General features: G+C 28.8%; 1 protein-coding gene across 2 annotated transcripts in view; it reads left to right on the top strand.

Moving 5' to 3' along the window:
* Positions 1-27,870, top strand: part of LOC129966790 (uncharacterized) — a 65,644-nt gene that overhangs the window by 13,744 nt on the left and 24,030 nt on the right. The window contains exons 4-17 of one of the 2 annotated variants that reach the window (XM_056081357.1): positions 599-674; positions 2,990-3,153; positions 5,421-5,612; positions 10,383-10,514; positions 12,223-12,537; positions 14,597-14,771; positions 15,352-15,527; positions 16,847-16,960; positions 17,422-17,526; positions 18,878-19,048; positions 20,322-20,367; positions 20,761-20,924; positions 22,812-23,015; positions 26,176-26,409. In XM_056081357.1, coding sequence (XP_055937332.1) covers positions 599-674; positions 2,990-3,153; positions 5,421-5,612; positions 10,383-10,514; positions 12,223-12,537; positions 14,597-14,771; positions 15,352-15,527; positions 16,847-16,960; positions 17,422-17,526; positions 18,878-19,048; positions 20,322-20,367; positions 20,761-20,924; positions 22,812-23,015; positions 26,176-26,409 — 2,268 coding nt within the window. Of the gene's footprint in view, positions 1-596; positions 687-2,989; positions 3,154-5,420; positions 5,613-10,382; positions 10,515-12,222; positions 12,538-14,596; positions 14,772-15,351; positions 15,528-16,846; positions 16,961-17,421; positions 17,527-18,877; positions 19,049-20,321; positions 20,368-20,760; positions 20,925-22,811; positions 23,016-26,175; positions 26,410-27,870 lie in introns of those variants that run through there. The other variant, XM_056081365.1, reaches the window with a different exon arrangement.

The following is a 27,870-nucleotide window of genomic DNA, read 5'->3' as shown; positions in this document are numbered from 1 at the left end:
TGCAGAAAATATTACAAGAAAGCACCAAATTATACCAAAAAAATTATGATCTGTATTAAAATATAATTCAAATCCTACATTATTCAAATTAAAAATCCTTTCTATTCATAAAAATATTATAATTTCAAAAAACAAATATTAATATAAATACTAAATAAATATTAACAATACATTATAAAAATCAATATTAATACATTACAAAAAATAATTCAAATTCAATTGTTTATCGCGTGCTGTAACTGAAATCCACACGCAGGGTCTTCCTTTCCCTCTGTTCTTCCAAAAACGTCAGATTATAAGGGAGACCGAATACAGGTTCAGCGCTGGATTAATGAGACTCTATTCTTTCTGAAATTTTTATGCAGTAATTTTTATCTTTAAATTTAGAATTTATTCTTTTTTTCAATGGAAATTTGAATATTTTAATGCATGCATTTCAATTTTATTGTTATTGGTATCAATAATATATATATTTTTTTGCTGTATATTACGATTACAAACTAATATTTACTTTTCTTTTGCAACTTTCCGAGTAAAATTATTAAAACCTTATGTTTGATGTTCAAAATAATTATTAATTTATTTTTATTCATTGTAGGTGTAGATCTAATTTGGATCGGAATCCGAAGAATATCTGGATTTTATGTGAGCATAGCGGAAGAGAAACCGTATAAGTAGGTCCTATGGTAATTACTTAGGTAGCTTTTTTATGGTGAATTAGTTCATTTAATGCAACAAATGTGAATATTCAACACCTTTAAAATTAATTTATTGATTTTACTTTAGTTTCTATCATTATTGACTTAAATATAATATTACCAGGTTCTGAAAGTTGGCTTGATATCAGAGGAGTGGAGAATTATATGGTATTAGATGATTTTATAATGATAAGTTAGGCGACGTACAATCAAAGTTTGCCAGCTCAATCTGCATTTCGCTCTTTCATAACACACGAAGAAAATATATCAGTAATGAGAAAAGAAGGAAAATGTGCCGAATTAAGCATGATCATATGCATTGCAACTCTATCATTTTTCATTGACCGACTTCTAGTTCGTATTTTCCTACCTCTTAATAAATGCACTTGTATAGTGGTGTAGTCAAACTCGGCAGAGCCACGGTATAGCTATAGTGGCTTATTTGTTCTTATTCGTTTTAATGAAACTTTGAAATTCGAATTCGAATTCTTTCTAAAACGAAGTATACAGACAGAAGGTATAATAATTTTCAAAAAATTTGACCTTGAGATTTTGACTATTCTCCGCATTTCAGACCCTCATGAGTTCGAAAGATACATTTTTGAAATTTTATCTGTCGCTCTCTCTGTTTGCCTGAGAAAAGGCTACTCAAAAACGCTTTGATCAAGACGGTGAAATCTGATATATAATCTTTACATCAAATTTTCAGACTTCTATTAAATTTTGAAAGAAATCCATATGCAGGAAAATTGCCTGTTTGCCGGAGTGCAAGTGAACACTATAGTTACTAAATGAAGAGATATTTACTAGAGCTAGATATATCTTGTGTATATCCAACTCTACTAGAGATATCTATTCTGTCTGTCTACACGAGTTAGACTGATAAAATTTGATATACAGTTTTAATATAAGTACTGAAATAAGTAATGAAATCGTCAAAAGATGTTCGTTTATTAAATTGTACTATCGTATGCATGTAAGCTTAGTAACTCAAAACACAACTGCTTCAATAAATGAAATTTGGTGAGCGATCTTGCTACTAAAATTATAGTTTTGTGTCATATTTTGATTTGAGTTAATCTGAAAAAAAAATCATTTTTGTCTAATTTTTTCGAAATTTATCACTAAAAAAATGACAAAAATTCGTAAAATTTTTAATTAATTGTTTTCGTAAAATTTGCTTCTAGATACACATTTCCATTCTTCTAAATATCAAATCAAATTTTTTTTAGTACTAACATCTACCCTGTAGAGTACTAATACATAGACACATACATACACATGTTTTCGTCATTATTAAACCATCACGCATGGTCTCCCAAAAACTTTCTAGCACACTCTCTAATAACGTTGTTATCCTATAAAACGTCTTGGAGGGCATTCGCGAACAATAATTATGAATTATTAACTTTTGGTGTGAAGTTAGCATTTTTACTGAATCTATCGTGTGATCCTTGGCGATTACTCCCTGGAATGCAGTTAATAGTATCCGAGAGTTGAATTTATTTTTTAGGCAAATTTTTCTCCTACAAATTGAAAGAAAAATTTTACACAAAATTACATTTGTAGTCACGAAATTACATAACAAATTTTGAAAATTTAAATCATTGCGTTTTTAAATTATCGCGTTTACATATTTCTGAAAATATGTACCGACAGATGGTTAACCCGTTGTTGGATTTGGTTCAAAATTTGGTAGATGTCTTCTCTATACATGTTAAAAATCTATGTACCAAATCTTATCTATCTACAATTTCTTCGTTTTGTAATTATCGTGTTAACTTTTATTAGGACAGATGGACATGCTCTGAATGAATTTTATTCAAAATATGATAGAATTCCACAAATTTTGTCTGAAGACCGTATACCAAATTTTATCCGTCTAGCTCAAAGTTTTTTTGAGTTATCTTTGTCACAGATAGACAGATGGACATTTTCTAACTCAAGGAGGTCTAAAACGTAGATTCATCAAAATTTTGAATTTTTTGACGATTACAATATTTTCTCTATACTTCATTTATGAGGAAGTAAAAGGATATGTTGTACAATTTTCTGAATAATTTGGTACTTGTAATATGTTGCACAATACACTAGGTCTTGATATTAAAATGCGTTTCTTAAATACACTTTTATTAGTCCTTTGATATGACATATGTTGGATTAAAAATATGTGAATATTTACTTTAATTTCTGAGGGTTATAATATATTGCATTTCTTCGGAAGTGAATCATAATGTTTTGGTCATATTTTATTTTTTGGACATTAAGAAGAAACTGTTTTTTACATATAGGGAATCCATTAAACAGTGGGGCAAAAAATGGGGAGAGGATGAACCGTTTCATGACTGTGTTGCCTTGCATCTCTCTGCTGGCTATCTTGTCACTCGACCTTGCGCCACAGAGCTGGAATTTGTGTGCCAGAACAACGGATTTCCGGTCTATCCTGTTGTAGAAAGTAAGTTAACCTTGATGCCATTTAATTATCGTAGAAAATATGGAAAAAAGATTGATTTATTCTTTCATCTGAAGAAAAAGTCTTCCTGCTTTTTTAACTATCTATTTGTAAAATGTAGCATTTTGTATAACTACTTTTCTATTTCGTATTGTGTATAATACACTTCGCAATATGCAATCTTTAGATTAATACCACAGCGGCAATATAAATGCTTTTAGTATATTATATAATGTGAGATCGTGAAGAATTTTACTTTATAATCGTCTAAAATGTATTCAGTCATTAACAATGCTTATACACTTTTTGTATTTTTACAGGAATACGCATTAATTTTTCGATGAATAATCTAAACATCTAAATATTTTTATGATCTGGTTACAATTTTTTTTTATTTTTCCTACAATTTGTTTTAAGAAATGAGCTATTTAATGTGAGTTAAATACTGCAACTTGTTCTACACGCCATTCGGAAAATGATTTTTAATAGTAGGTAGTAAAAACAGTGATAAGAGAAATTAGTATTTTTCTCTAAAAACAAGGCTACTCATGTTTTAGAATCATATTTAATCCAGTATTAGTTATTTTCAATAATAAAAAATACTAACTTCTGATCGTTTCCCTGTATTAAATTATTTCGAAAGCGTATGGTGATAAAAGTTACTAAAATAATCTTGATCCAGAGTTAATTTCGAAATCATTAAAGGTAAGTATATGCTTCCAGCTGGAAAAATTCTCCAAATAAGACAAATAATTATATTTTATTTTGTTTGTAATATATAATTAAAAAATATGTTAAACAAAAATGTTAAATAAAAATATGTTAAATAAAATAAAATGCATTTCTAAAGAACTTGTGATGTCTGAATTTCTTTTTTTTTCATGCAGTCCACAATCTTTTTAATCATATTTAATAAAATATTCTTAACACACTAATAATTAAAACAAAAAATAATTTTTCTCTTCAGTGATTAAAATTTATCGTAAAGTCTTTTTTTAACTTTAACTACAGTCTGTATGGGAACATGATAACTCAAAAGTACATTGAGCTAGAATGATGAAATTTGGTATATAATCTTTACATTAAATTTGCCGATTTCTCCCAAAATTTTTAACTAGAACTAGATATATAAAATATGGTGCTCAGATTTTGCATCTAAAATGTAGGTACGTATCTAATTTGAAATCAACTGCTACAATGAAATCCTGTATATACAATTGGCTTTGACTGATTTGTTCAGGCAGTGATATTATTTTAATACTGTATGCAAGTCTATAAAGTATAAGGAATATTTCTTATGTAGTTATTAAATAAATATTGTATCACTACATGTCTTTTTCTCCTCTAATAAATAACCTTTTTTATGCTAGTTATCCGTATCGCCGTTAGTCTTATTTAAACGGATAGTTGAGCTTTAATTATTTGATATTTGCAATTAGTGAAGAAATGCTTCCTTTACTTTGGTTTAGTTAAACTAACGTCCTATTTTGAAACTATACGAGAGCTATTTAGGTATAAACTTCGTAATCCTAAACCGCATTCAAAGGTCGGATATACGACATCAGTTGATAGCCCTTTTCCGAAATTCCACTTACAGCATATAAGTGAAAAAACTTGACCCCTGGACAAATTTAACGCGTATCAAGTCTGTATACATAGCTGGTCTTTCATATAAAAGAATCTCCATTCTGTGACCCTTCTATCTTGAAGCTAAGACTCTGAAATGAGCTTACAGCTGCCTTGTGAATACTTTAAAATACCATATGTAAAGTAATGATATTAAATTTTTCACTTACCAGAAAATAATATTCTGTTTAAAACTTGATTAAAAGAAGCTTGATATCCGCTGTTTTAGCTTTACATCTCTTTTTCATAATATTACCTTTTACCTCAAAGATATTTATTAATATTTTTAATATAATAAAAGTAGAAAATGCATTAATAACGTACCAAATTAAAATGAAATTGGAAATGCATGTAACTCAGTAGTATACATTGTTTTTGAAAAAAAAAATCTGTCTCGGCAAATGCACACTGTTTACTATCCGCGCCTCGTCATAAGACGTGGATATATTTAGCTAATATCTTTGCAGAAATAAATTGTAGCATATTTATTTTTCAGATGAGATCCTTTGTTTTGTGATTTTCTTTACTGAATTTGTTGTTATTTGAGTTTTGACATCTCCACTTTCTGTATCATACAAGTCAGTCGAAAATTTTTTTCAGTTAAATGTTTTCTTTATGTGATTTACTTTTAATTTTTATTTCAGCTTTGGCATGCCCTGAGGATTGGTTCATGTTTTATCAACTTCCCATGGCCAGTAAAAAATGCATTAAACCCTTCAAACGCAGTAAAGCCATCGATAATTCACTAGAAACATGCTCCAAGTATGAAAGCAATGTAGCTGAAGATGAAGTCTATTATGCTCTGTACAGTAATATGAGCGCACTTGGTATAGCAGGTATGTAAATTCATTGGAAACATACGGGTAATTATTTCTTGCATTCAAAATATACTGCTATCTAATAACTTGGCATTTTCATCTTTTTTTGTTCGTAATACAAAACTTTACCAAAATTCAGCATCTAATATAGATGGTCTCATCAAGACCGCCCAAACTGTATACATTTAGATTCCTTGCTTAGAGTACAAAAAAAAAAAATTACTCAAAGCACTGTATATCTATTATCCATAGCATTCGATAGGAATGGGAGTGAAAAATATGATATCATATCCAGTGTACGATAAAAACTTTATTAGAAACATGAACATTTGTATTGCTTATTCTTGCAGACGAAGATGCTCTAAATGTCTACGGTGCGTAACAAGACATGCATATGCATGCCGTGGAATTACGTCAAGATGTCATATGGAGGGTATTTAAAAGGCTGTATCTTGTGACTACCGATGTTATTCGCATGGTGATGATGTATTCAGATCGTGAATACAGCGACATGCATTTTATCTTTTATCAATGTAAGGGTAATTGCTTTACGAACTGCTAGGGAATATTTTCTTTGCTATCCAACTCTCCGTTCTTCAAATTTTAAAATCTATAACAGGTTGCATGTCAAACTGAGAAATATTAGAAGTATTGGCCTAATACACAATCCCCACGATGTTTAACGTGCTGTGGTCTTATACCAGCACAGGAAAATGCAATTCTTAGTAGTATAGAAGACATTTCCAAGTTGAGTACATGCGCACCAGCCAGAGGGCGCATAGCTATGTACAGGCTATTACCGACCAAGGGATTATGCTCATTACTCTACACAACAGTGTATGGCCTACATCTAAATGATTTTCAGGGACGCATTAACTTTCATGAATGAGTATTGCAACAGCATGAAGTCAATAGAGCTTTCATTGGATATATCTTGTGGATTGCTGAATCATACTTCATATATTACGGGGGTTTCAGCAGTCGAATAGCGACATATCAGATCCTCGTGCAGTACACTAACAAAGATATCTGGTCCGCTAATCTGTAAACGTGTGGACCGACTTACTAGGTGATTGCAGGATCGAACTATATCTGTTGCCTAAACGGCTCTTAGGTTATTCATACTTGATATTTTTCCACGGCATAATAACCGATTTCTTGAAATAACATTCGCTGAGTGTCAATACATGGTCCATGGTTCCCGCATGATGGAGCTGTGGTGCATTTCACTATTCCTGTACGTGATTGGTCGGACAAAGAATATCTAGACTGCGGTACTGGATGTCGGGCCTTATGGCCTCACTATCACCAGATTTGACACTTAAGAATTTCTTCATATGGGGCTGTCTGAAGGAATGATATATTGAGATTAATTACTACAGAAAACGACTTAGTAGTTCGTCTTAATGCTTCTTGTACTTTTGCGAACATCATGCTGCTTAATTTGTGTAGACAACCCTTTCACGGTACGGATTTACATTCCTCCATATGAATGGTGGCCATTCTGAGCTTATTACTATGTAAACATATGAAAATTCTGACGTTTATATTTTAAATAAATCTTTTATTTTTGTACTTTTTTTTAATTTTGTACTTTTTTTTAAGACGTCATACTTTTCTCTCGCTTTTTTTCAAAAAATATGTGTCGTAGAAGTATAGTTCTTTCAAGCGGGGAATTTGATGATGCAGAGTTTCGAAAGAACACCTTGTATAGTGAAAACTATTGTATAGTTTTTAAGTTAAAAATATTATATATGAAAGGATTTTTATTCCGAGAAGCACTTATAGACTAAACTAAAATGGGTATATAAACTATAAGCACATAATTTTCTATATGTAATACTGCAGAGATTTCTATTAAATAGATTTTTTTAATGAATACCCAACAAAATAACGCATTAAAATTAAGATTGTATTTAAATTTTTTACTGTGTATACAATATACATATTTTGATATTTTGAAAGTATATCCATCAAAATTTTTAAAAAATATTACTCTGCTTTTATCATTGGTATTATGCGATAGATAAATAGGAGAATATTAAAATTCTGAGATCAGATATAAATTTATCTGTAACAATCTCTTTCTATATAATTGAACGTTCGTTTGCTTGTTTGAACAATTCCACATCCCTTGACGAATTTTAATTTTGTAAAACCTTTTCTTAGTTACACATACTACTAAAGAAATAATTGCATTGTATTTCATGGAATTGGGTTCAACGAACTGCTTTATATGGGTTTTAAACGATGGTTGTTTTTTGTCATTTGTATTGCATGGCGTAATTTATGGATAGCATATAAGCATATAGATATTTTTATGCTTAAAAATCAGATTTTGTTCTTTAAATATATCATATTCATGTCATAAAATTCCTATTTGTTGACATTTCTATGAGCAAACAACGAAATGACAGATAAATAGTTTTTCTGCCCGTTTTGGGAGAAATAAAATTATCTTCGATAAAGGAAATCCTGCATTTAATGTAAACATTTCTTGCTTTCGCTCTGGTGATACGTGTTAATCCCCAAACAGCATCGAAATGCTGAATGGGGAACAACTATCAGATTAGATTATGATTTTGGCGAAAGGAAAGAATTACTCAGAAATTCCCGATCAATGTTTCATTGCTGTTTTTGAAATTTAATGTTATCTGATGAGTCTCTTATGTAGTTTCATTTTCATGATATAGGTCACAGTTTGATATTGTTGATAATCTTTCTGATACATAAGATAAAGGATCAAGAATCTCTGAGATATTTTTTTTTTTGTAAGAAAGAAAGCTTAGATAGCATTTCTGAAGATAATATTGTTGCAGATTCGTTAGAATGACGTTATTCTAACATTTCTATGTAACAAAAAATATTAATTAATTATATCTGTTTGATACTCCATTTGAAGAAAGGAAAAATAGATTATTATAAAATTATTCTTTTCCAGCTTGTTTTTACTGATCAATTTTCATTATTGGCTGCTACAAACTTATAGGTGACATTCTGATCTCATTTTCCGTCGATTCATAGTTCGTATTTGCCTCTTCATTGACATATAAGCAGCTAAAAGATGGACAAATGCTGTAGATTTAACGTTAAATATTTTATACAACTTTAGAACTAAAATTTTTCTTTTCTTATTCACACAATTTTAATTCCTTTTTATAGATTCAAGATCAATGTTTTCGTGTTTTATCCCCGTCTTGCATCGCGATATGTTAATATAACCTGAAAATGACCATGATGATTAACATTATGTATTTTGGATCAGTGATTTATGATAAGGGTACAAGAAATTGCATTTTTCAACTCTTTTTTTTTTCAACTCAACTCTTTTACTACATGATAATCTTTACAGATTAGGTTGGAAATCACAAGCAACATGCTATTCTTATTTAATTAATTATTATCAAATTATACTCCCTCGGGAGCACCTCGAAATGAGGATGAGAAGCTTTCGGCATGGTGGTTGGTTCTCGCCACTCTGGAGGGTACACGAAAAGGTGAGGGTATGGCTCCTCACATCTATGACAAGGACGTACTTCCTAAGGGAAGGGTTATACCATGGCAGGTGATGGCCCTTGCGACTCAATCAGAGCTCCAGCCAGTGTTGCTGTTGCGGCGGTCCGGTCATTCAATTTTTTATCTGTGTGCCTTCGAGGCGGGTCGGAGTGTCACTGATATGACTTACTAAATTAACTACACAAGAACTTAGATTAAATTCCTGAATAATTCTTAAAGTTTGTAAATAAAGAAATATAATTTTTCAAAATGTTTATTTTCTACATAAAAAACAAAAACACTTCAATATCCACTCATAAACATTTTCTGGTGGTAATTAACAACAACTTTTTACTAAGTATTAGTAAATACTGCTTGAAATAATCCAATTATTTACCATAAGATGGCAGCCAATACCTAAATAAGTGTTAGTAATCCAAGATGTACTATGTAAAAGAAATAAAGGTCTTTACTTCTGTTCATAGGCTAGTATACTATCTGCAAACTGTTCATGCAATATGCAGGATTAAAAATTGTGTAAAAGTTTCAACAGAGCGAATCATCGAACCTGGGTTTATCAAATTATCAATTAGTTATTTCTTTAGTAGTAAATGCTTACTAAGAAAGGAGTTTTCAAAATTTTAATCAGATTTCGAATTAAAAATAAATCGAGCTTTTAACATTTTTCTTCAAAGATTTCGGCACTGATAATATTAATGTATAAAAACGATTTTTACACCACCTTAAAATGTAGGGAAAAAATGAATTCCTGTATTTAACAGGATTTTTCTACAGAAATTAATTTTCGTACAATTGTTTAATTTTAATGAATTTTCAGAATATTTTTTACAATAAGGCTTTTCATTGCTTTAATAACTACAATTGTATTCCAATATGTTGTGATATTAAAATATTTTTTATACGAATAAGTTATCATTGTTATAATTAAGAGAAAAAATTTTTAAGTAATCTAGAGATAGACGATTCAATTTTAGAATATTATCTTATGACTATGTTTTGGTTTAGAGGGTAGAACCTCCTTTTCAAAATTTTATTCATTTATTCATATAATTTGCTAATATTTCTTATTTGGAAAATGATTTAAACTCATTAGTAAACTATCCATATCTTTTACAATATTAGTTCTGCTTCTTCAAAATGAATTTTGGTTTGTTGAATTTTTAATTAAATTATTGATTGGTATCAGTGTTTGATACATGAAGAAGAAACCATTTTCCAATCTGCAATTTTTCTTTGTCTAAATTCTTCAAAAGTGATTATTTTTTCTTCTAGATTTTGAAATAGATGAAAATAACGCCGAATGTGTGACAAAGCTGATCGGAGCAGTCCTCGGCGGATCCGTGATCAGTAACCTAACCTGTTCCGATGCTCTCTTTATTTGCGAAAAGGATACTGGCAATGTTTGTGAGTGAATGTTACAACTAATAACTAAATTACCGGCTTTGTAATCATGGAAAGGTTAAGTTTATGCTATGATGAAAGTTTTTGATGACACATTTATTGAAAGATGATATGATTCTCAACTTGCCTTTGAATTAGTGTTGGATTATTCTTAATTTAAATCTATGAATATGAAATCCAACATGTACTGAGCAGAGCAATGAAATTTGGCATAAAATACACCAAATTTGTAAAATTTTCTCAAAATTTGGATGAAATTCGTCAAATAGATGCTTATTTATCTATTTGTAAACATTTGAACATGATAACTCTAAAACATGGAGAGATAAATGGATGATTTTTAAATTTATAGTGAATTAAACCCTTCAAACGCAGTAAAGCCATCGATAATTCACTAGAAACATGCTCCAAGTATGAAAGATGTGAATTAAATTTTGGACCAAATTTCCCGAAGGAGAGATAATTTGTTGATCTATATATTTGCTTTTATATGAAAGTGATAATTAAAAACACAATGACTTGTGGCCATATTTGTGTCAAACCCAAATCTATTGTGGCCATATTTGTAGATTTATGTCAAATTTTGGATTCAACCAGGGGAAAGGAAAAAGTCCAAAATGCATGCTCTATTTTCCTCTTTATTTTACAAAGCCCAAAGTGCATCACTACATGCCGAAGTCTGGTGGAAGGACATTTACGTTTGTGAGCTGTTGTGACCTTCCAGGGTTTGCCGTTTTATCCATTCACTATTTTACTCCCGCTCTACATCCATGGGTTGCAGAGAAATATAGAAAGGGAGAAGAAAAGAAATTGTTAGTGTACTAGAAAGGAGGGGAAAATAATCCCATTTGATAAAAATTGTTTTCATTCAATTTTTTTTGAAAAAGATGCCTAATTGAAATTAATGTAATAATATAATATAATTAATTACATATATTGTAGTATGTCAAAATTCAAATTGACTATATGGCGAATAAGAATGGATATATTAATTTCATTAATCTAGATAATAGAAGCAAATACATTCAAATATGTTTTAATTCTAATCACAACTAATTGATGTTCTTCAATAATGAATTTTGGTATTTAAAATGAAAGCTCTTTAATGCAACTGAAATATTCCTGCATTCTTAAAAAAGAGAATCGTAGTAGGAATATGTATTACGCCATTTGTAGTGATAAGATCTCTCGTAAATTTCTTGGCCGCCATGAGTTGTCTCTGTTTATAAATAAGAATGATCTTTGTTTGAAAAATTGTGTATATCTCTCTTCTTATGGTATCATATGTTGGGTAATTAGATTCCCTATTAACACAAAATGTCCAACAACATTCTTAATATATCTAAACGATATTTTCCGGCATTCTGTATGTTAGACAACATTATAGAGATATCGTGCAATATCTTGTGCTAGTAGAGTTTTGTCCTAAATCAAATCGTATCGTCAAAATAAAATGTAATGCTACAATTTAGTTTTGAGATGTGTTATAAAAATAGCGTGATGTCGAATGAGTCTATTTTGATAAGCTTGGAGATAAACATGAATCAAAGTTTCTATCAAAGATCTAGCTGAATTGCACTCTTCAAAATACCAAATTCGCCAACAATGCTCTGCATTGAATATAATATCAATATTAAAAAGTAAAATAAAATTAGTCTTTTTCATTACAATCCTGTTATTTATTATGTCTTATTTTCATTCTTTTGTTCAGCTGCAACCGTCCGGATACTACCAGAATATTCAGATTCTCTCTCGAGTGTGAACACCAGTCAAGGCCTCCTAACCTGTGACGTATCCATTCACGGCTGGAACATCAGTGGGAAGGAGAACCAGCTTCGCTTCATTTGGTTTCAGAATGGAATTCCCGTTCCAGTTGATAGTCATCTCCATCAACTCAGTTTCTATGCTGACCCTACTAAAGTGCTGTCTACTCCCGTCATACGCCAGGGCACATACCGATGCGGAGTAATGATTGAAGGACTGCAAGATACATATGTATCAAAAGATTTGAATTATTTTTTCTCAGGTACAGATATTTTCAACCTTGTGTAACGTTCTTACAATTTCTTATTATCTTTTCAGGTACTCTTTAGTTTTACTTTTTAGGTACTTTTAGCCTGCCACAGTTATAGGCGGGATTTACTTTTCTGTTAGAAGCCCGAAACAAAAACGGAATGTGGTACTACTCAATAACATTTTCATTTCTTGTAGAGTTCATATGGCATCATATCCATCCGAATGCAAGGCCGCGGTGGCCTGGTGGTAAGGTCTCGGCTTGTGAGCCGTACAGTTTCAGGTTCGAGACCCAATTTCACCGAAGAACCGTCGTGTAAGGGGGTCTGTTGCACGTTAAATCCGTCATGCCAAACGTCCTGCCGCTGGTGTGGAGAAGGGGGTGCCAGCTCAGGTGTCGTCCTGACCGCGGTTCAAAATTACGAGGTCCGTCCCAAAATAACCCTAGGGTTGCTTTACAACGGGACGTTAATATAACTAAACTAAACTAAAACCACCCGAATGCCGAAAACTTTTCTGCCATATTGGTAGAATATTTGCGATGCCTCCTGTCTAGAGTTATTTGTAATTTTTCAACTTAATTTTTTTGTAATTAAAAATGAAATAGATATTCATAATGTGTTGCACCTATACATTATTTTTATGAATAGACGAAAAAATTCGCTGAAACTTGACAAGTAGCCGGCATCTAATAGAAAAGTACAAGTATATCTTCTCATATTCTTGTATACAATACATATAAAGAAAAAATATTATTACATATTTATGTTACCATTTACTTGCGATATAAATACCATGCTAAGAAAGAAAAATTAATGGAATTTTTTCATGGTTCCTAATTTAATGATGTTGCCCTTTGTAAGAATTAAGACCCTATCTCTTTTACGAATAGAGATCTAGAGGGTTTTTTCCCTTGAGAATTCCATGCGTCATCGCGCTTTATTGAAAAGGTAGAACTACCGATGTTAAATATATACCTAGTTTTACCATACTCATCAAATTGATGGGTTGTTGATCATCATGGCTTTCACTGTAACTTTCGGTTTAGTTTATGTAAATAAAAATATATAATTAAACAAAAACAACACTTAATATTAGTTATTAATAAAAAAGGCCTAAGAAAATCAGTTTGTATTCGCATTTATAGGATAAGTTTCAGTTCCTTTTAGTTCTAAACTGAATCATAATCGGAATAAAATAGATCCCATTATAACGGCTGTCAAACACTTGGGATCAATCAGTGTAATTTCATATAAAAATGTAATTCAAATTTCTCCAAGAAATGTCTGAAAGCGATGTATAAATGAATTTAAATACGTATTGATGCCCATCATTGCAAAGATGATCCATAAAATATTATAAACTTTGAGATTGCTAAAGCCATCATTTGGACGGGTCTTTGTATAAATAGGTACAGGACATAACTGATTATGGAAGTTAAAATGGCTGAGTGGAAACTGAATAGTAATATGTAATTGTTCCTATATTTCATTAAAAGTCGCCATAAAGTTCTAGAACAATACATATATCAATATTTTTAAGCATGAAATTTGAAAACCGTCAAAATGACGGTCTTGGTAGTTCTAGTGTTAATCTGAGAGGAAACTGAAATGAATTAATCCCTCTATCGAAGTATGTTTACAAAGCGAGCTGGAAAGCTGTGGACATTGAGCGTTAATGTTGCTTTTACTTAGCGATTATATTTTTTCTGCTTGTGTTCCTAGTTTCTATAAGTGTTATGTTTGTGTATGTCTTAATTACACTTATGTTCTGTTTTCTGGAATATTTTTAGAATAAAATATCGTTTTCCAATATCCAGTTTGTTACTTTACATTTTTTCTACACCCACTAAATGATCTTCGCAGCAATATTTTAATTATTAAAAAAATTAGCCTCGAGATTTTGATAAATCTCCACGTTTTAGATCTCTCTGAATCACTTAAAGACATTTATACTTATTTATCTGTTTGATAAATTTTGTATCATTAATTTTTTTCTGATCTATGACTATTCTGGTATCTATACCCTCGATTTTTCTTAACTTCGATTTCTTAAATTTGGTATATTCGCAGATGTGTCAACCTACATCCTTACATTGGAAGGAGCTGCAAGTGACTTGGGGTATTTTGATTTCTCTAGAATTGGGTTTCGAAAATTTAGAAATAAATTGAATGAAACTATGACAACCTTCACTGCAGGACTTCCAGAATTCTTTCCTGCTTTTGAATGGGATTACCAAAAGGCATGGTGAGTAGATTTGATTTTAGTCCTCTAAATTAGATTCTTTATGCAAAGCTATTTAAAATTCCGAACATACCCATAGCGATATGTTCGGAGAATACAAATTCTTTTCAGATTAATCGAAAAGACAATTCTATAGTATGTTTAAGTGTACGAGAAATTTCAAAACAGAGCACTCCTGAAGATTGTATAGAATATTTATTCTATGCTGCTATCACTTTTAAAACCGTGTTACAATGTCTTTTATTTTTTGAAACATTAATCAAAATCAGAAAGTGGAAGATCCTGTTTTTATCAAAAACTAAGATATGTTATTTTTCTAAGATGTGTTAGTAGTTCTGATAAGTAACTAATATAAAAACATTGAAATAGAATTTCAAAATTATTTCAATTTTTACTTTTACTGAAAAAATATTCTTTGGTAATTGACAGAAATACACTTGTTCTTCGTGTCCAAATGATTTGCAGAAATATTGAGATGTTCTTTGGTAATGAAATCAATTTATAATAATCAACAAACAATTTTACAATTCGTCTCGTACATGTAGAAAGTTTTTCTAAATATTTTTTTCAACATTTTATTCAGGTCGAACGGGAATAACGCTACTGTCCAGTTGCTTTTGTATAACAAGAGAAACGACAGCCAGTATTCTACATCCCGAACTGAAAAAGAACTTTATCAGGCCCTACGGAAGCATTTTCTGCAAAGGCAGCCAATATCCGGAAAATCAGCAAGCTTTCGACTTCTTTTACAGAGCGCAGGTATATTAACTTTTTCTGGCCTGCAATTATTATATTTAAACTTTATTGATTTGATAAAAAAAATATTCATTATTATTAGTTGATTGAGAATTTGCTTATCAACATTTCGGATAAAATTGTGTTGATACTACTAATCTATCATTATTCTTGTAACCATCATTCATCTCAAGTGAACTTAATCCTTAAATTCCTTGTTGTGCCTTTAAGCAACATCCATATTTTTTTTTTAAATATGCGAATAAGAATGTAGCTATAACGCTTATTGTTACCAATAGGATTCAAGTTGAGAATGTTATTAAATCAATTTACAGCATATATATGGCAGCATGAGTGCTGGTGAAAAACAAATAATAAAATAAAATTTATTAATTGATATTTTTCACTTGTGACTGCATATCCCTTCTATTTTGTTTGCATGATTGAGAATAAATACCATATTTTATTTTTCAACGTTGAATCAAAAGTTGATACTTAAAAAGTAAGTTATTTAAATCTATATTTATCGCTGTTTACAAGTTTTTCTTTCCCAACTAAAGCCCAATATTACTAATTAGTATCAAGCTATTTCTTGGTCGTAAACTATACTAAAACAAAATTTGGGTTCTAAAGCACTTTTTTTTTCACAATTTATTCAAGAAATAAATGTCGAAAACAGTTTTAAATCGATTTTATTAAATCAGGTATTTAAGGATCGAACTTCTTGTGAGAGAAATTTAATTAAAAATATTTTACGTTTATTTTATCCACTTTTTTTGAAATTGCAAAATATATATCCATTTATGCAAAAAATAGATAGTATAGTCATAAGTGATAAATATACAAAAATAGAAATCCTCCACTATCACTATCAATATCAATGGGCTACTTTTTTCATAACTATTGAAATTCTATGTATAAATGCTAAGAAAGTCTGCAATTAAGAATCGAACAATTAAGCTAAGTACCTGCGCACATCGATTTTTAGTATCGTATATAAAATTGTCCAATAGTTTTATTTAAACATGATCAGCGTGGTCTTTCGAATTTCTTTTATTGTAAAATTTAAATGGTCTCGTTAATACGTAAATATGCTGTTGATAACATAAAGTATTTGACCAAAAATTTAAATGAGTATTTTTTAAGAAATAGGAATATTTTTTCTAAGTATCAGAACGTTATTAGCAATAAAATATTCATTGAAAGAGTTTAGACAATTATTAAAAAATTAGAGAAGTAGGAAAAATTCCTTTTTTATTGAAAAGTGAAACATTTAATCGCAATAAATTTCCATTTTTTTTACTGTATATTTAAAGTAAAATTTTTATTCTGTATTTTTTCAGATGTTTGCTTCGAAGAAGTTGTTCCTTCTTCTAAAACGTCACACAACGGTATCCTCCTTTGGAAAGACACTGTACAAACAAAGTCAGCCGTATCTGAACCCATGTGCTTGAACGGTAATATTTATTTATTATGCAATTTTTTATCTCACTTTTGGAATTTTTATTGTAAAAGATGATTTTGAAATATTGTGTAGTTCCATTTTGTGCGATATTTAAAATGATATAATAATTCTGAGAGAATGAGCTTCATTTTTCCTATTACAATACATTGACGAATATTTTTATAATGCAAGTTTGGAAAACGGACTAAAATTGTGTTTAATTTCTTGCACTGAGAATGTAGAATTGATTAAGAAAACTTGAAAAATTGAATACTCCGTTACATCAAGAAGAATGAAATTTCAAACAAACTAAATTTTCTACTTTAATATGTAGTTTACATTTAGGCACTAACTGGAATCATTAATTGTTACTTATTTGACAAATTTTTATTTTTATTTAGTGTCAAATTTCAAATTTGAATTTCTATCTATTTTGTTTTTTCTTATACGCAAAAAACTTCTATTTCTTTTCAGATTGGAAATTGGTTACTAGAGAATGCAGGCCGAGTGTTACCGACGGCGCGAGGTGGATATCTTTTAATTACGCAAGATGTACAAAATATCAGCCAGCCGTTAAAGGTACATGAATTTTCAAAATATGCACTCTCATGGAGATAATTTATAGGATTTCCACTTTTATCATGATTGAATTACTAATATCTAAAATATTAAAGACAATCTTAAGTTTTCAATTGAAAAACACATGATGTAGAGAAAGGGTTCTCAAACTTTTAAAAAATTACAATCCACTTTTTAGAAACCGAATCTATAGTGACTCACTTCATCTCGGCGAACTGATTTTTTTCCAGAAATGAACATGTTCTTTCTGAAACATGTTTTATGGACTCTAAAAAAACTTCTGTGAAGAGTAAAACCTTATTATTAAACATAATAAATATTTGCACAAATGATAACGAAATACTTCGAAATTAGCGCATTTTCAAATTGATTTATCGTTAATAATAAAGATAAATTTTTGACTAACTGGCCAGGTGTGAGATACTACATGGAAACATATTTTCAGCCGAAACCGCAGGATAAAGCAGCAGAGGCACAATAGATGTATTGCATGCAAAAAGTCGGTTCTTTGTATAAATCATTCGTATATTGAAAAGACACTTGTTCTGTTTTCGTTTCTTGTCTATCGATATCAGTCACTTGTTTACGTATTGCTCTGTTTTACTCAGTTGAGTTGCAACCATGTGACTTGATTAAGATTTTAAGTCTACATATTATTTTTTCAACTTAAAAAATATGTACATTTAAGATCATTTCGCAGCCCCCGAAAATTGACTTGCTACCAGTAGTTTAGGAGCACCGCATTAAGGACATCAAAATTCACACTTTGTGGTAAGAAGGTGAAGATTATCTTCCCGTTGAAAAGACGCTTATTTTGTTTCTTCAATTCTTGCCATTCGAAAGAGTCTTTTATTTGCATATTGCTTTTTTTGTCCTATTGCTACTATGTAGTTTAATGAAGATTTTAAATCTAAATCACATACTTTTTTTTCAAATTGTGGAAAGATATATTTCAATCAAAGTCTTGTTGCGACCCACAGAAAAATTAAAATTATATTTTAGAATTTTTGAACCAATAAATGTACTTCTGAAAGAATTAAGTTGCGAAATTTTATGCTGCCCTTTTATCTTATTACATATTTAGAGCATAAGATAACAGAAAATAAATTTGTCACAATTGCATTTTAAACAAAAATAATCAACTTCATAGTTTGGCTCATTACAAAAAACAAATGCGTAAAAAAAAAAAAAAAAAAAAAAAAAAAAAAAAAATCCAGCTGTAAAATTTTTGCTCTTTTTTTATGATTTTTGAAAAGTATTGCTCTACTTTAGTTAGAAATTTAACATTCTTTATTATTTAATTCATCCATTTTTAACTAAATAATTTTTTTAAATATTTTATCTTCTTTAGATTTAGAAATCACATGTCCTAATGGTTTTAAGGAATTGGATCGAAATCTCTGCTATCGTGTATTCAAAGAAAATCATACTTTGAAAGAAGCAAAAGAAATATGTCAGAATCGATCAAGCTATTTGATGGACTTGAAATCTCTAAACAACAGACGAATCATATCTGAATTAGGTACACTTACATTTATTACTAATTTTACCCTATACTAATTTAGTAGCGTGAAATAATCTTTTAATAAATGGAAATTACATTTAATTTTTTAAAATTGTACATTTGATTTTTTAAATAATTACTGTCTTTTTTATTTTTCAAACTCTAAGTTAATTTAATTGAAAAAACAATTCGAATTTAATTTTTTCTTATCGGAAGTCTATTATGTCCATATTTTTATTTTCAGTTTAAGATCTTTAATGATTATGTTTCACAATCAGATTACAAAGGAAGGAAAGTAATTTGTTTTTGTAAATCTAAGTACAAATCATATTGTTTCAATTGCTTCAAATTTATTGGTTAGCCGCAAAATATGTGCTTTATTTATGCATATCTGTTATAAAATTTAGTTTTTTTATTGGTATATTTTTAAAGCTTAAAAAATTATTTAACATGGTTTTATAAAAACAATTTTATTCCTCAGAATGTGTATATTTCTACTAATAATAAAAATGAATGTGTGTGTAATGGCGCTCTACAAGCCAAACTGTTTGATAGAGTTACAAAATTTAGTGCTTATATATTTCGGAGAGTAAAAATGTGCACCTCGGAACAATTGTTTTGAAATCTCATTTTGAATTTTAATCAACACAAACGAAGCGAAATTTTAACGTTTTTCCGCCATAACTTCTGACAACATAATAACAGAAAATAGATTATTTTCCATCTTAAAAGTTTAAAAAATTACCTTTACAATTATATTAATTTAATATTCATGCAAAAGTTTCCCTGAACTTTGACAGTTTGACTTCTGCCTAATTTTTAACAATGAATTACAATACTGACGTAAGATTTTAACTGTTTTCATTGCTTCATTAAATATTTAGTCTCGTGTATATTATATTTATATTTAAGCTTAAAAATATTAAATTTTAAATTGAATTATATATTGAAAAACAAGCTATTATTATACTAATCTTATTAATACGTTATTAAAAATCTCTAACGTATTATATAAATTCTAAACGAAAAAATGTAATAAATGAACAAAAAAACGTATTAAATGTAAAACAAGGTAGCAAAAAATTTACAAATAAAAAATTTGTTCAAAAAAGAAATTTACAATTACATTTATTTATTTTCAAATTTTTATTTTATTAAATTAATGGGAACTTATAAGACTAAGCGCAAAAGCTTGGATAAATCGCTTATTAAATATCAAATCTGTGAGTTAAAATTTAACTGCAAATTTTATTTGATATTTTTATTAGTAATTTTTGTTCCTTTTCTGCAGAAATTTCATCTACGTACTGGTTTTCAGAAAAAACTGGCTCTGGAAGGTAAGAATATTCGATTTTAAATTTTTAACTTTTACGTCAAAGGAGTAATATGTAGTATTTTGATTAATTTCTTTGCAATATTAAATGATTTTAGAAATATTTGCTATCATATAGATGTAAAATCACTAATATTTATTTTATTGTAAATGCATATGGAAGAAAGATTGCAAATTTGAAATTTAATTGCAAGATTAATTGCGATTACTGCAGTTACTGCAGAAAAAAATTACTGCAGTAAATTATTTTAATCCTTACTTCTTGAATATAAATGATTATCGAAATTTTTTTTAAATTAATTAATGCTGAATTAAAAATTAAAGATTAATGCTAAATTTTTTAATGTTAAATATTATATGTTAAAATGAAAGTTTTTAAAATTCTTTTATTTTATAGGATCGAAGAGAAGAGTTATAACCTTCTAGATGATAAAAATTCAAATTTTAACTGCTTCATGACTAAGCGAATTAAAGAAACTCCTACTTACAGTTTTGTTGATTGTAATTACAATGAAAAACATTCTTTTGTATGTATTCATCAACCATTAATTTTGCTTGAAAGTAAGTGTTATGGTTTGTTTTTTAAAATCTTGAATCTGTATCAACTGACTTATATTTTAATATTTTTTTATTATTGCATTTCTTTTTAATTACGTAGAATTCCATGCGAAGAAGATATAGTATATATTTATTGGTTGAAGAATTATTTTTCAAAATTTCTAATTCTATTATAGGGTGCAAATCTATTTTTTAAGTTTAACTTCATAGTTACAACTGTTTCGATGATTTTTTCAGAATGTAATAAATAATTCAATTTTTTTTACAAAGATTTATTTTATTCTTTTTGTTGGAAAACCTAATTATTGAAGAAATTAAAATGTAAATAAAAATAATATCAATAAAGTAATTTTTTTAGAAAATGTGTTATTAGATAAGTGAATACAATATCATTAATATTGTATTCCATTAATATTTGTGATTCGATAAAGAAGTTTTACAAAAGCAAATGTTTTAGAATAAAGATTTCTAGAAACAGCTTATTATTTGAAACGAAAAATATCGTCTGCTACTTTTAATTTTATTCTTCCGTTAAAAAGTCACGCATAAAAAAACTGCGAATTGAAGAATACGCTTTTGCCCCTAAATGAAAAAAATATTCCAAATTAATACTCGAAAAAATGCTTATTGTTTTAAATATTTAAAGGTTATAAAGAATAAATTTGCTGACGCAATAGTCAATTGCAAATCTTTAAATACATCTAAGAATAATAAATAAAATAATAAACCATAATTTATAATTTTAAAAGCTAAAAAATGTGATGTCATCAGATTTTTTCGAAGCATTTGTTTCAATGCAAAACAGTTTTTGGAATCATGTATGAAAACTATATAAGAGAAAATAAATTGAAATATTTTATCACCCTTAATGAAGCATCGGTTAATTAAAGAAAGAGCCAAATGAGTTTATTTACTATCGAAAAAAATTGCATAAACTTATGAAATGAATTAATGAAAAGAAACAGTAGGGAGCATATGATTATACCATGGTTCTCCTATAATGGAAAATTAAAAACTGGAAGAATGGAGAAAAAATTGTTAAAATGATCTAAACGTACTATCAAGAGGAAATTTTATCTCCTATATTTACAAAAGAATTCCATATCTTTTTCCCGGTGAATTTCAAAGAGTGAAACTTCATCAAGACAAAATTGCAAATCATACTTAGAAAAATACCACCAAAGTTTTTTTAAAAAGGGAGATCGAGCATTAAAAAATAATCTATGCTTTTTAAACAATTAAACCGCCCTAAATCTTTATAAAATGAGTAAACCCCCTGGCTATATAACTTCTTTCATATAATTACTTTTTATGTGTATTCGGATATTATTTGAAACATGGAAATCTTGTTTCAACCCGCTTATTTAGTAAAAATATCAATATTAAAGATTAAAAATTCTTTAATTTTTTTTATTCATTTAAACGTTAGATCTCAATCCCAAGTGTATTTGCTTAGAATAACTTTGGGGCTCTTGCAAATTTTCACAACATGTTAAACATTTACATTCTCTTCTAATTATTGGCAAATATTTTTAAGAATGTCACCTTAATTTAAATCATTCAGATAAAATTTGTCAAATAACTCATTTCAATTAAAATTGTTTTTATTTGTCATTAAAAAATAATATATCTTTAATTTTTCAATTTATGGAGCATAATAAATTTCTGCATCAGATGAAAATGGGACCTTGAAAATGTTTATCTTTCGATATAAAGTCATAATCGGGAATGCCTTAAAAATTACTGGATCAAAATGTACCGCTTAACGGAGAGGGATAGACATGTGTGATTTCATCAAGTATTTCTAGGCATTTATAAAAATATTTGTTCAATTTTATGATTTTGATTTATGCCTTAAGCTTATTTAACTTATTTTTTTATAATTTGTAGCTCAGATTTTCTCGAAATCTTGGAAGAAATTTGCTCACCAAAATTCGTGTTATTATATTGAGAATAGTGAACGAACATGGGAAGATGCCAGTAAATCTTGCCAAGCTTTTCCTGTGAAATCCCGTCTTTTGAAAAGCATCCAGTATCTGGAAGAATATCTTTTTTTTAAAGTTTTATTACAGATGCTTACACCATTTTTGCAAGGTAACAGATTTTTCAGTTTTAGATTTAATAATTCGTGGGTAGATCTTAACATTGACAGCATTCTTTAAAAAAATGTTTAGACTCTTTTTAAGATTTCCACCAATGATTTGCCTAAACAACAATGTTGTCTATTAAAAAAGCAGTTATTAGAAGCATTGATCAACTACATAAAATAAACATGATTGCTTTCGAATTCTTTGCATAAATTCATTTGCATTAATATCTGGTTTAAGACATATTACAGCATATTTGGCAATTTTACTTCAGTTTATGTTTCGATTCATTTGAAATTCTCCACTCAAAATCGATTTATTTGTTCCAGACCATATATCAAAAATAGTTTTCTATTTATATTTTAAATTCTGATATCTTGAAATAAAATAAAAAAATATATAATCATTTAAATGAAAAAATTTTAAAAATATTACAAAAAAGTGATACTTTAGATGTTGTCATGCCATCTGGAATCATATTATATATCTAAATATGTATGAAAAATATATTTAACTTAATTCTAATCCTGCGCAAATCCTTGAATGCAAAACCCACAGATTCTGACCGATTTTCAAATAATTAACATCAGTAGAATAGTATTTTTTTGGAGAAGGTGAATTTTAATACACAAAATCACATGAATGGTATTTTAAAGAAAATATCAAAACTTAAAAATGTTTAAAAAAAATTTTTCTTGAAGATTTAACTAGCTTGAAAAACTATGCATAAGCTATAAAATTTTTATTAATATCACACAATGTCACTTATTTACATTCTATAAGAAATAATTGATAATTATCGATGTATTACAACATTTAACATTAGATTAAAATTTGCGTGCCAAACTGCTTATTCGTTGACGCTGAAATTCAGACAAAGATTGTAAGAAGAAAAATAAAATTCCAACGTCAAGTATTTTTATTTAAATATATTTGAGAGACATAATAATAATATGAAGGGAAAAAAAGCAAGTATGCTGGGCTCATGAAAGTTTACTAGCGTTTCACTTAATATAACAACGACTTCAGTATTTTATTACTAAAAAAAACAAAAAAAACAAAACTATTTCATTTCCGCTTTTCTAATCAAGTTACAGGATATGCAATTTCTCTTCTAGGAAATATTTATTTAATACAATTAATTGTTCTGGAACTCGGCAAAGGCGAAAGAATAACAATAACATAAGCAGCATATTCGAAATGTAAACATTTTTACAGCTGCAGTGGGAAAGTTTAAAACAACAACGAAAAAATATTTGTTCGAATACAATAGCACTTACTGTATCATTAAAATGTAATTTAAAAACTAAGCACAAACATAATGTCTTCACCTAAACGAAATTAAAAATGATTCATTACAGATAATAGATTTGCATCATTTGATTTTTTTTTCTGTTTTTAGATAATTAAAATGAATTCCAAAACTTTAAATATAAAGCAAAAGTTAATATTATTGCATAAATAAGCAAATAAATTCTATGGATATCAAATAGTCCAAAAATAGTTATCCATTGTTTTTTATTTCTTAAAAAGACCGGCTTTTAACTCTTATTAAATTTCGACTTTTTATAATAAAAAAAAATATATATTTTTCTAAGTATTGCTGAATATTCTGTATTATTTATGTAAATTGCTATTTTTTTTTATTTTAATTGATACTCTTCCTTTCATTTGGTTGGAAATTATATATTATTTCACTGTATTTAGAAGATAGCTATCAAAGCTGTTTCATTACAAAAGTTGCAATTTAACAAAAAGATGACATTATTATCGAATTGCTTCTACGCATAAATCGAGATTGCAAACTGAACATTTCCAACAGCCCAAGTTTTTTTTTATTTTAATTATTTTTTTTTTATTCACTTGGACTTAAGAATCAGAATTGCAATCTTTCTCATTTGCTATTTTTTTTAAATGATGAATTTTAAAAATCTTTTAGAGCATCTTGGTTTTGATTATATTTTCTTTTTGTGTGTATAGTATGTATGTAAATATTTTTTTATAGTTATTCTTTCTCTCTTAATCTAAATAACTTTTATCTCAATAATGTTTTTGTTTATTATAATTTTATTTTATTTAATGTTTAAAATATTATACTTTTAAAAATACGCCATTCTATTTTCAGCGTAAATGTCAAATATTTTCACATTTTTTTTATTTTATTAATGTTTGTTACTGTATTTTTCAAGCTTTTTCATTTATAATTTCTTAAGAATGTAATCAACAAATCTGTATTTTTTTATTTTAAATAACGGCGACTTTTTTTCATGCAAATTCAACAATTCAAAGCTACAATAGTCACAAGTATGGGGGTATGAGACGATGTTGTACTGGATTACTGCTATATAATAATAAACTTTCCTTTTTTGACACAGAGAGAAGTATTACCAGACTAGACAATAACAAATCTTATAAACCTGGCATTATTTTTTATTATTATTTCGCCAAATTTGGCATCAAAAGTGCATTTTAAAGTTCTACGAGTTTTTAAGGTAGCAAATTCTTTAATCTCGCTTCTATTTTTAGAAAGATAATTAGATTAAATCAGTATGAATGAGATATTGGCCAAACTAAGGAGAGAGCAGAAATTCTTAAAACTACCACCGACAGACGACTGTATTGTTATTCTTTGTTCCGGTAGCTGTCAATATTTTTTCTTTTCTTGTTTTCCTATTAGTGCTCCTGAATTGTATTTTTGGACGTGCTTATTTCCCATATTTGCTTTTAGCCTTCTGCATAAAATTGAACTTTTGTCCTTTCAATCGATTTTTTTTGCTTTTGATAAGTTACATTCTCTTGTAAATAGATTAAACTTTCAAAGAAATTGCAAAATAAGTGTATTTTTAAAACTTTCATTATTAAAAGTACGAAATTTTTGAAGAATTGGGCAATGAATAGTTTAATTCCTGCGATTAATTTCAGAGCGATTAAATTTTATTTCTTGGTATGAAATATATTCTGTACGATATTTATGTTTCATCCTTAAACAGAGATTCTTTTTTAAATGTTCAAAGTTATTTATTTATATTTGATAAGTTTTTTTTTTTTTAACATTTATACAGATTTTTTTAAAATCATTTTATGTGTTTTTCTTAAATTTCATTATTGACACCGCCGGGTTTTTTTTTTTCTTTCTTTATGAATCAAGTGCATCTATTTTTTTTAAGGATCTTCTTGGTGGATCAATCTGTTTCAAGACAAGGATTCACTGAAATGGTTAAATTCCCCCGAGGAGACTGTCACTTTTGTAGACTGGGAGGCGCACACCGATTTCATGATGAGTCAGTCTGGAGGCGTGCTTACCTTTGGATCCCCGAGTGAAAATAGCATTCGTTGGTCTTTAAGAGATCTTTCAACGGAGGAGGGCTTCATTTGTGAAATGCAAGACTGTTCAGACACTCGTAAATATGAATCAATTTTTTTCGGTCGAATATTTAAATTTACTTTCTTGATGTTCAAATTTTATTGAATGAATAATTTGCTGATACTTTTAAGAGATAAAATAATTTTGAAATAAGAATGAAATCAGACAGACAGATGGGCGATAGCAAAAGCTGGATTAAACTTATCCAGTATTATTATTAGTGTATTTAGATAAGTTTGTTCAGGCGATTTAGTGAAAGCAGAATTAAGTTTATCCAGTATTATTAGTGTATTCAGAAAAGTTTGTTACAAGCGATTCAGTAAAAGCAAGAGTAAGCTTATCCAGAACCATTAGTGTATTTAGATAAGTTTGCTACCGCACTTTTCGCAAATGTGATTTAAATGCTTATTCAGTTACTTTTAACTTGATAATGTTTATAGATTTGTTTACTCTCTGCAAACTAAGACATAAGCATTGCATTAAGCATGATTAAAAATAGTGCGAAAGGCTCTAAAGGGCAGATAGTTAGATCTGGTGGGCAATTATTTTTTGAGAAATAATCTCTGCCTAAAAAGGACTTTATAATTTTAATTTGATTTTTACTTAAAAACTGAGCGAATTTTAGACTTTCCATCAATAAATTTGGAATATAATATTACACAAAAACCATGTTTACATTGCTTTAAAGTAAAAAAAAAAAAAAAAAAAAAAAAAAATGCTTTTAGTGCTTTTTATTTCTGCATAACGTTTTCTTAATTAAAAAAAATATATTTTTAAAACAATGTATTTTGTATTTTTTCCGTTATTACGATTGTATATAAATACTTTGTAACGATATTAAACACATTTTTACATACACAATATCTTTGATGTTGTTGTTGTTTCTAATGGCACTTGTCATAGACAAGTCCACTGACTTTAGAAGTCAGTGATTTTAAGCCAAGGGTGCGTCTCTTGTTTTTTCAGTAGCGTCATCTAGGGTAAAGAGTACGACTTAGCTACACACACGTCACAATCCTTTTTACGGAACGGACTTCATTCATTTCATTCATTCATCCACAAATCGTAATTTAGACCTAAATCAGAGAACGATCACCTCTGATCCAGTACCCCCAATGGTATGACTCTCGACATAGAGGACTTTGTGATCCCGACAGATTTATACGTAAGCCAGCCACTACACACACGGAGAGTCTTCGGACAGCGGAGTTGGAACTCGCAACCCAAGGGACGCGAATCCAACGCGCTATCAACCAGGCTTCCCGGCCCACAATATATTTGTATATACGTAGTATATCAAATTGACAAATCGATATAAATAGTCTAAAGATGGATGAATCAATTTTAAAACAATATAATGTTAGAGTATTTGGGCTTAGTAGTCTGAATTAATACACCCTAATTTGCCCTAATACCTTAATGCTTGTGTGAACGGATATTCAATTTTATTGCTGTTAAATTTGAGAGAAAATATAATTGCTATACAACTAGGCAATTA

The sequence above is a fragment of the Argiope bruennichi genome, chromosome 1 (assembly GCF_947563725.1).
Source record: "Argiope bruennichi chromosome 1, qqArgBrue1.1, whole genome shotgun sequence".
NCBI classification, from domain to species: Eukaryota; Metazoa; Arthropoda; class Arachnida; order Araneae; family Araneidae; genus Argiope; species Argiope bruennichi.
Note: the sequence above shows the minus strand (reverse complement) of the source record. Positions and strands in the feature narration are given on the sequence as shown.